Source organism: Trichomycterus rosablanca, chromosome 2, assembly GCF_030014385.1.
Source record: "Trichomycterus rosablanca isolate fTriRos1 chromosome 2, fTriRos1.hap1, whole genome shotgun sequence".
Lineage (NCBI taxonomy): Eukaryota > Metazoa > Chordata > Actinopteri > Siluriformes > Trichomycteridae > Trichomycterus > Trichomycterus rosablanca.
This window is the reverse complement of record NC_085989.1, coordinates 64,663,774-64,674,684: the sequence shown is the minus strand read 5'-3', so window position 1 is coordinate 64,674,684 and position 10,911 is coordinate 64,663,774. Positions and strand designations below refer to the sequence as shown.

The window sequence follows — 10,911 nt, the reverse complement described above, 5'->3', positions numbered from 1 at the left end:
CTTATTTCCTAAATTCTGAACAACTAAAGTCTAGAACTTTCTGTGTTGATAACTTTTGAACAAGAGCTGATTGTGGCGATTGATTTCAGAGAAAATTCTGGTCTTCTATGATATGCTACATGACCACCTTCCTATTGGAAAAACTTGCCCTTGATCCATTATGGCGGCTTTCAAGATGGCGGCCATGTTCTAAACATAGCCTAAAAGATAGTCAGCCTCAACCGTTACTAGCTGGGGTATTCAGATATGTCATTTTCCCATTTGTTTCCAAAATAAAAGAGTGTCCTAAGACTTTGACTCACCCTGTATATGTTCCTATAATAACATTTATCTTATTATTAGTTTCTTACACTTAAATGTGTCCAAATAACTCTGTAGTCGTGGAAAGTTATATGGTACAGTAATAAAACAGAAATTTGTCCTCATGAATAGATGTAATGAAACGCACTTGAATGCGGACAATAACATTCCAACGGCTTCTAATTCATCAGCTGAATGCAGAAACTTTAAATGTACTATCAAACACTGTTTTTGTGCATCAGAGGGAATTGATTGGCTTACAAACACAACAACTATATTTAAACCAGTGTATATAGTAAAAAGTGAAAGAATATACGTATATTATATATATAGATGGTGGGGAGGTACAAAGAAATAATATGTACAATCACAAAAACACAAACACTTTTTACACACAATTTACAGCATGTTACAAGTAGCTGTATGAGGAAGTAAACAACCAATATACACAAATGTGAGTAGCTTGCACTAAAAGTCTCTAAGCACACTGGTGCTGAGGTGGCGCAATGGTAAACCATGCCAGCACACCAGAGCTGATACCTCAAGTTCACGTGTTCGAATCTCAGCTCAGCCAACAGCAGGCTGGGCGCCTACACCAAAAATGGGGATTTCTCATAACTGATACAATTACGACCTCTGCTGGCTGATCAGTGGTGCCTGCACAGTAATGAGAGATAATGAGGATCAGTTTGTGACTCTCCATATGCAAGACCGAGCCCCAATGTACCTGCCTCGTGCATGAGAAAACATGTCGGAGGGGGCATGTGTTAGTTAACAGCATAAAATCCTGAGCCTGACGAGAGACCACTGTTCCATATCTGCAGGGTTTTGTTTCTTTGTAAATAATTACATTTACCTTAACTTAACTGAACTTGAATAGAACTTGAACTACACCAGTGGAAATGATGTTTAGTGTAAATTAAGCACTGGAGGATTAACGATGTGTTTTTTAAATTTCACAGAGAAGAACTCTGGTACCAGCAGGTACATTAACATTCCTGAATATAAGAGCTGGTTTGAGGCTCAGAGTTACTGCAGACTGTATCACACCGACCTGGCCAGCTCAAGGGATTCAACTGAAAACTCTATTCTCAATGGAATGGTCTCTGCCTGGACCTGGATCGGTCTGTCCAAGTTCACCTGGAAGTGGTTGGATCAGACCAACCCGACCAACATCACCTGGAAGTCTGGACAACCTGATGATAATCTAGGTGAAGATTGTGGTTATTTATCTAATTTTCAGGCTGCTGATGCTCAGTGCTCAGACCTCAAACCTTTCTACTGTTATAGAGGTAAAGTGACGTTATTTTCTGTCTCATATTTACATCAATTTCAGCAGTTTTTATTAATATCAGTTTAATTTGGTTCAGTTATAACAGGTCAGATCCAGATCCTGAGGTTCAAGGTTCAGTCGGATCAGAACATGAACGATCCTGCAGTGAAGGCAGCACTCCTGGAGAAGGTGGGTCTCATTCTCTACAAGGTTCTACTGATAATGTACAGCAGCAAGAACCTCAGAGTTCATCAAGCTCTGATCCTCAGGCTGTTCTGTAACCATCATCTGCTGCTGGATTCAGTTCTTCTACCATTTTACACTAAACACATCAGTTCTTAATAAAATCATCTTCTGTTCCTCAGATCCTGCAGAAACTGAAGGAACATGAGATGGACCAGAACATCACACTGAAGTGGAGGGAGCAACCAGGAGGAGATGTGTTCCACAAGATTAAAGATGTTGATGCAGCAGAAAATGTAACAAGTGAAAAATGTAAAAACTATATAGATCTTATTTAATAATTAGCATAGTTCATCTATCTACAACGCTACATTCTGCTTCTCCAGACAAAACTCAAGATAGTGATAATAAATCATTCAGAACATTTAATTATAGTTAATGGAGAAACAATATCTGATTGACCCTAGTAAAAAGATCTTATCACCACCTAACCCACCTAACCCACCTAACCCACCAGCCCCTCTTAAACCTCACCTGGGTACGACTACACCATCATAAAGGAAACATTACCATCTCAACCCTAACACACAGATCCTTTCACCACCAAACCCCCCTCCATTTTCCCTTCTGAACCCCCACCCGGCCAGGACCAGACTATCATTAAGGAAATGTGACCCCCCCCCCCCAACTGCCCCTCTTAAAATTCACCTGACCAGAAGCAGACTAGCATAATAAATCATTATAGCATTATAGACTAGAATAGTGGTGTGATGTATAGATGTTTATAGTGGTGTTATAGTTCTGTATAATATAAACATTTATTATTCTATAGATTATTACAGTGGTGTTATACTTGTATATAATATAAGCATTTATTATTTAAATAGTTTATAGATTATTAGAATGGTGTTATGGTTGTATATAATATAAACACTTATTCAAAAATCAAATTCAAATTCAAAATCAAATTAAGATTTATTTGTCACATACATGGTCATACACAGTACAACCGGCAGTGAAATGCTTTAGTGACTGCTCCGCCACAGTAATTACAAAACTAGTCAAGTCAAGTCAAGTCAACTTTATTTATATAGCGCTTTTTACAATAGACATTGTCTCAAAGCAACTTTACAAAATCCAGGACCAACAGATACAAAAATCCCTGTTGAGCAAGCCGAGGGCGACTGTGGCAAGGAAAAACTCCCTGAAAATTACAGGAAGAAACCTTGAGAGGAACCAGACTCAGCAGGGCCCATCCTTCTTGGGTGGTCTGGAGGAAACTTTAAATAAATACACGATTTACACAGAGCATACAAACACAGAATTAAATGATCTAAAAGTTATAACTGGTAATAAATAGATAAATAATAATAGAGTTGTTCTTCGCTCTAGTCTTCAATAAAGTCTGTAGTGATTTCTTGTCATTCTTGGTGCAATTACTCCAGACCCGTCACATCCGGCAGGAGCAGCATAGTTGTCACGGCAGTCTCGACTTTAATCCTTAACCTCGGCGGGTAAACAGGTTTCCATCAGAATGCCTTTGGAGTAAAACAACAGAGAATGTAGTTAATAATGTACAATGCTAGTTGAGTAAAACAGTTTTACAGAGAGTTTTAGACTCCGGCAGCCCTAATTATTACAGCAGAACTAAAAGGGAGAGCGAGCAGGTAACAAGGTCATGAAGGCTTTCATAGGACATCAGCGCCCATCTCCCCACCGTCATCAAACCTGAGTGATCGGATAAGAGAGGCAGAACGACAGCAACCCAACATCCCTGATCACCACAAGTTTCTATGACCAAGAACCCCCAAGCTCTGCTCCTTTGTCTATATTAATCAAAAGCCTGAGAAAATAAATATGTTTTCAGTCTAGACTTAAACATTGAGACTGTGTCCGAATCCCGAACAGAGGCAGGAAGATTATTCCAAAGTTGTGGAGCTTTGTAAGAAAATGCTCTTCCACCAGCTGTGGTCTTTTTAATTTTAGGAACTATAAGTAACCCTGCATCTTGTGAACGAAGTGGACGTGCTGGGTTGTAGTAATTAATAAGTTCACTCAGATACTGTGGTACAGACCATGTAGCGCTTTATAGGTTAGTAAAAGTATTTTGTAATCAATGCGGAATTTAACTGGCAGCCAGTGTAGAGATGATAGAACAGGACCAATATGATCAAATTTTTTAGTTCTAGTTAGCACTCGAGCTGCTGCATTTTGAACTAACTGGAGTTTGTTTATGGATCTACCAGAGCATCCAGTTAGAAGAGCATTACAATAATCTAACCCAGAAGTTATAAACGCATGAATCAGTTTTTCAGCGTCATTAACAGATAGTATATTTCTTATTTTAGAGATATTACGCAAATGATAGAAAGCAACTCTAGTAATATTATTAATGTGTGTATCAAAGGAAAGATCTGAATCTATTGTGACACCCAAGTTTTTTACATCTGGGCTGGGAGTAACAGAGAAAGTGTTTAGGTTTAGCACCAGGTTAGACAACTTGTCTCTTGCAGCTTTAGAGCCAACAAGTAAAACCTCAGTTTTATCTGAATTAAGTAAAAGAAAATTACACGACATCCAGTTTTTTATGTCGTTTACACTTTAATCTTCTATCTTACTGATTGTGTCAGTATCATTTGGTTTGGCTGATATATACAGCTGTGTGTCATCTGCATAGCAGTGAAATTTTATGCCATGTTTATGAATAATTTCACCTAGTGGAAGCATATAGAGTGTAAATAATAGAGGTCCAAGTACCGATCCCTGTGGAACACCACACTTTACTTTTGTAGTTTCCGAGCATTTATTATTTACATAAACAAATTGCGAGCGGTCAGTCAGATATGATTGAAACCAAGAGAGTGCGAGTCCTTTAACACCTACTGTATTTTCTAGCCTCTCCAGTAAAATGTTATGATCGACCGTATCAAACGCTGCACTAAGATCTAATAGAACAAGAAAAGAGACACATCCATTATCAGAAGACATTAGCAACTCGTTAACTACTCTAATTACTGCGGTTTCGGTACTATGATTGGGTCTAAATCCTGATTGAAATTTTTCATGAATACAATTTTCATTCAAATAAGAACATAATTGTTTGGAAACGACTTTTTCTAATATTTTAGAGACAAAAGGAAGATTTGAAATTGGCCTATAATTAGCTAGTACATGTGGATCAAGATTAGGTTTTTTAATCAGGGGTTTAATAACGGCACTTTTAAACAGTTTAGGTACGTACCCAAGGCTAAGGGATGCATTGATTAATGTAAGCAGGGGCTCTACAATAGCTGGGAGTAAATCTTTAAGTAAACGAGTTGGAACAGGATCGAGTATACACGATGATGACTTAGATGATTTAATCAGCACAGTTAGTTCATTTTGGGAGATTGGATTAAAGGAATTTAGTGGATGAACTCGTTACTATTATCACCAATGCTGCTCGGAGTGAGTCCAGACTTAACATTGGCAAGTGACACATTTTGACTCTGAAGTCGTATTTTTTCTATCTTGTCATTAAAGAATTTTAAAAAATCATCGCTGGTACAGTCAGGCGGTATATTAGATTCAGTTTCATTGACGTTTTTAGTTAATTTGGACACTGTCTCAAAGAGGAATCTGGGATTGTTTTTATTTTTCTCTATTAGGGACGAATAATATAAAGATTTAGCTTTTATAAGTGCATGTTTATACTCAGTTAGAGCATCTTTCCAAGCAATCTTATACACCTCCAGTGTAGTGTGACGCCACTTGCGTTCTAATTTCCGTGCTGCTTGTTTAAGTGCGCATGTGTGGTCATTGTACCAAGGAGCAAGTTTTTTCTCCCTAATCAGTTTAGTTTTGAGTGGAGCTACGTTATCTAAGGTTGTGCGCAGTACGGTCTCTAGGTTTTGAGTTGCCTGATCTAGTTCTTTAGGTTCTGATGCTGATATATTTGGTAATTCTGGTAGGCAGTTTATGAACGCTGCTGCAGTTGCAGATGTAATAGTGCGCTTACATTTAAAACGATGTGGTTGCTGTATATTATTGGACAGGGTCACTTCATAAATTAGTAGGGAGTGATCAGATATTAAGTCATTCTGTGGTACGATTACCAGGTTGTCTATGTTCATACCATAAGTAAGTATTAAATCTAAGGTATGTTTACAGCGGTGAGTGGGTCCTGTTACATTTTGGGTGATGCCTAAAGATTCTAAAATAGAATCAAACGCAATTTTGAGTGGATTACACTTATCCTCATAATGAATATTAAAGTCACCAACAATTAAAGCTTTCTTAGTTGATAAGACAGAAAGAAAGAAAATCAGCAAATTCGTTAAGAAATTCTGAGTAAGGACCAGGGGGTCGATAAACAGTAACCAGTTTAAACATACTATTTTTATCAGATGAACCTTTATTGGTTATGTCAGAGATAAGAACCTCAAACGAGTTTGTTATGGGAGATGATTTTACAGTAAGACCTATGTCTTTATCATAAATTGTAGCTATTCCTCCACCACGACCACTAAGACGTGGCTTATGTTCATAACTGTAACCCGGAGGAGATGCTTCATTTAAACCTAGATACTCATCAGGTCTAGCCCAGGTCTCGGTTAAACAAAGTGCACTAAGACAATTATCTGTCATTATTTCATTTACAATTACTGTTTTGCATGCAAGTGACCTGATGTTTAGAAGTCCTAACTTTAGTTTAGCCTTACTAGGGTTTTCATGATGCTCATTTAGATTAATTGTAATTAAGTTATTATGACATACTTTTTGATATTGTTTTGGCTTACACCTGCCACGGTAAACAGACACAGTCTCAATGGTTTGTGACCTAAGGATTCCAGGTGACGTCCGATGGCGACTCGCAGACAGTTGGTTAGGCCTGTTTGTCTGCTGCCTGGTCTTGGCTCTGGATAGTCAGTTACCACTATCTGCCGCTACACTAACGCGGTGGTAAAGCCTGTCACCTATGCTGCAAGAAATGCGAGCGGCACCCTCCCACGTGGGGTGGACACCATCCCGCTTCAAAAGACCAGGCCTTCCCTCAAAGGTGGACCAGTTATTTACAAAATCAATGCAGTTTTCTGAGCACCATTTAGACATCCAGCGGTTCAGCGACAACAACCTGCTGTAGGTTTCGCCACTGGGTGGAATCGGTAAGGGGCCAGAGCACACTACTGCCTCAGACATCGACCTAGCTAACTCACACACCTCTTTAACATTACACTTAGTAACCTCAGACTGCCGTAAACGAACATCATTAGTGCCGACGTGGATAACAATCTTCGAAAATCTACGATTAGCATTAGCCAGCACTTTCAGGTTTGCTCTGATGTCAGGCGCCCTGGCCCCCGGAATACAAGTGACTATGGTTGCTGGTGTCTCTATGGGGGTTGCAATACGCACGTGTCGGAGCTGAGAATCTCCTATAACCAGAGCACTTACATTAACAGGCTGCTCAGCGGGTGGCTCACTGAGTGGGGAAAACCTGTTGGACACGTGCAACTGAGATGGTCGGTGCTTTGCCCTACGACTATGTCGCCGAGACGTCACCCAGTCGCCCCGCTGTGAGGGCTCTAATGCCGGAGTCTGGGGTTCTACACCTGAACTGCTGGCATTCGGGACTGCTACAGCTAAATCTAAGCCCTCACTAGTAGTAGTCTGTTCTAACGCCCGAATGCGCCCTTCTAACACTGAGATCTTCTCCGTCAGGCTAACAACTAATCTGCACTTATCACATGTAAAGTTATCACTAAACACGGAGAAGGAATAACTGAACATATTACACTCGATACAGGGAAATAAAGCTCCTGCTGGGGCCATAATAACAAAGAAATATACTTAGCTTTAGAAGATGAGTTGAAGTTGATGTTTATGTTGGTTTCACCGGCGCTTCTGTTGGTAGTCACAGAAAAACGGCTTTAGTTCCGGACGAAACAGGCGTCGACAAGCTGAAATACAAAAACCAACAACCAAACAACACAAACGCGCTTCGTTCGGATAAAACGGCTGTAATTCTAAAGGAAAACGGTGTTTATGCGCTGGTGTACAAAACAAATAAACAGAACGCGGTTCCTACAGACAGAAAACGGCTTTAACTCTCCACAAAGCAAATATGTTTAAGCGCTAAAATACAAAAACAAACAAACACAAACGTGCTTCGTGCGGACAGAAAGCGGTTTTAATCCTGGATGAATAATATGTTTATGCGCTGAATTACAAACAAACTAAAACCGGCTTCGTTCGGATGCCGGTAGCAGAAGTTTTCACAAGCACGGATTTACATTAGTAAACAAGCGTAAACACAAGCGATTTTTTTACGATAGACAAAATAACACTCTATATCAACTACACGCAAAAGATTAACGTTTAAAACATACGTATATAACCCCTCCCTAAAGGCGCCTAATAAAATTTAGGGAGTGTACATCTCAGTACCTATACAATATAGCGCGGTGCCTCCAAAAATGTCCAAATACTTTAATAAGTATTTATACCTCCTTTTATTAAACAGAAAATAAACGCATTCTTAATGCTGAAGCTGTGCGTTTTGTACACATAAAGAAATAAACATAGGATGAAACCCCAATAAAGCAATATTCTCAATACCTTCTTTTAAAGAAAACAGTCAATAGAAGATGAAAACAAAAAATTATTAAACAAAACAGTTTCTTCAGAAAACATCAACCAGAAAACATCAGTAGATACACAAATGTCCTTTTTAAAGAATGTTTGTCAAATAACCCGAAATAACCCTTTAAAATGTTTTAGGGTTTTGTTAGTATCAGAGTTACAAGCGCTTGTAATTTAGAAAACGTTGGGGCCCATTTCGCTGGTGCACTTAGAAGATCCAAACGCTGGTGCACTTAGAAGAGTCAAACGCTGGTGTGGGTGAATCAGAATGATTCAATTGAATCGATACTTACGGGTCCCCGAAGCTCACACGGCAAACAGGCGGACATCCACAGCAACAGCGGAGGAGTACTCACTTATTATTCACACGTTGCACAAGCACTCAGTTCACTCGGAGCTGCAGTCCTCTTTGCTCGTCCAAAACAGTTAGTAACTCGCTTTGCATGCCATTCGCAGCTAGCGAGTCACATGTGTTCAAACGATTCCCGAAGCTCAAGGTTGTTGTCCTCGGGTTTCCCTCGGTAACAGTACTCACATGCACTGTCCAGTGACCGAAAACAAACCAAAAGTCAATGTTTGGGCCAATATACTGCGTATATCAAGTCGCCAAAACACTATTAACTTCTAGAAAGAAATAAAAATTACGAGCGCGAAAAACGGTCCGCAACTCCGTCTCCCTCTCACTTTCTCCGAACACACCACCTTTCTTTTAGCCCGCCCCTCCTCAATGCTGATTGGCCAACAATGGGGCAATCACACTCCAAAGTCACCTAAATGGTCAAATACTGTAAAGAAGAACAGGAAACCAACAGGCAAATGGCGCGAAAACAGAAAAGGACTCTGGGAAACTGAGTTCTATAACTCTTAACATGAAAATAAATACATATATATACACAGCATATTTTAGAGGGTCCTACACGTATATAAAAAGTTATTTAGCTAATGGCTACAAACAAACAACTAGGCTACAGTCTCAGCGTGCGAACCACCGGAAACCGGAAGGGAGTAATGTGTCGACGAACACACACACACAGTGTGACAGGCCTCAATACTGTACTGTACCTCACTGTACTGTACCTCACTGTACTGTACCATACTGTACTGTACCATACTGTACTGTACCTCACTGTACTGTACCTCACTGTACTGTACCATACTGTACTGTACCTCACTGTACCATACTGTACTGTACCATACTGTACTGTACCATACTGTACTGTACCTCACTGTACCATACTGTACTGTACCTCACTGTACTGTACCATACTGTACTGTACCATACTGTACTGCACCTCACTGTACTGTACCTCACTGTACTGTACCATACTGTACTGTACCTCACTGTACCATACTGTACTGTACCTCACTGTACTGTACCATACTGTACTGTACCTCACTGTACCATACTGTACTGTACCTCACTGTACTGTACCATACTGTACTGTACCTCACTGTACTGTACCATACTGTACTGTACCATACTGTACTGTACCATACTGTACTGTACCATACTTACTGTACATCACTGTACTGTACCATACTGTACTGTACCATACTGTACTGTACCATACTGTACTGTACCTCACTGTACTGTACCTCACTGTACTGTACCATACTGTACTGTACCATACTGTACTGCACCTCACTGTACTGTACCTCACTGTACTGTACCATACTGTACTGTACCTCACTGTACCATACTGTACTGTACCTCACTGTACTGTACCATACTGTACTGTACCTCACTGTACCATACTGTACTGTACCTCACTGTACTGTACCATACTGTACTGTACCTCACTGTACTGTACCATAGTGTACTGTACCATACTGTACTGTACCATACTGTACTGTACCTCACTGTACTGTACCATACTGTACTGTACCATACTGTACTGTACCACACTGTACTGTACCATACTGTACTGTACCATACTGTACTGTACCATACTGTACTGTACCTCACTGTACTGTGCCATACTGTACTGTACCATACTGTACTGTACCACACTGTACTGTACCACACTGTACTGTACCTCACTGTACTGTACCACACTGTACTGTGCCATACTGTACTGTACCATACTGTACCTCACTGTACTGTACCATACTGTACTGTACCATACTGTACTGTACCATACTGTACTGTACCTCACTGTACTGTGCCATACTGTACTGTACCATACTGTACCATACTGTACTGTACCATACTGTACTGTACCATACTGTACTGTACCATATTGTACTGTACCATACTGTACTGTACCATACTGTACTGTACCTCACTGTACTGTACCATACTGTACTGTACCTCACTGTACTGTACCTCACTGTACTGTACCATACTGTACTGTACCTCACTGTATTGTACCATACTGTACTGTACCATACTGTACTGTACCATACTGTACTGTACCATACTGTACTGTACCTCACTGTACTGTACCATACTGCACTGTACCTCACTGTACTGTACCTCACTGTACTGTACCATACTGTACTGTACCTCACTGTACTGTACCATACTGTACTGT

The 10,911-nt window shown here is 40.1% G+C and overlaps 1 protein-coding gene across 2 annotated transcripts; it reads right to left on the bottom strand.

The window, feature by feature from the left end:
- Nucleotides 1-4,914: 4,914 nt before the first annotated feature.
- Nucleotides 4,915-9,061, bottom strand: LOC134300338 (uncharacterized). 2 transcript variants are annotated; one of them, XM_062985062.1, is made up of 2 exons: nt 8,671-9,061; nt 4,915-7,695 (listed from the first exon to the last, which is right to left on the bottom strand). In XM_062985062.1, exon 2 carries the CDS (start codon nt 7,565-7,567, stop codon nt 6,662-6,664), a length of 906 nt encoding a protein of 301 aa, XP_062841132.1. In that variant the 5' UTR covers nt 7,568-7,695; nt 8,671-9,061; the 3' UTR covers nt 4,915-6,661. The 2 variants fall into 2 exon arrangements, with proteins under 2 accessions (XP_062841132.1, XP_062841138.1); XM_062985068.1 differs by having other exon boundaries at nt 4,915-7,639.
- Between the last annotated feature and the right edge of the window lie 1,850 nt (nt 9,062-10,911).

What these genes read in the sequence shown, in the direction of transcription:
- LOC134300338 (XM_062985062.1), bottom strand. Translation starts at nt 7,567, where the DNA reads ATGGCCCCAGCAGGAGCTTTATTTCCCTGTATCGAGTGTAATATGTTC.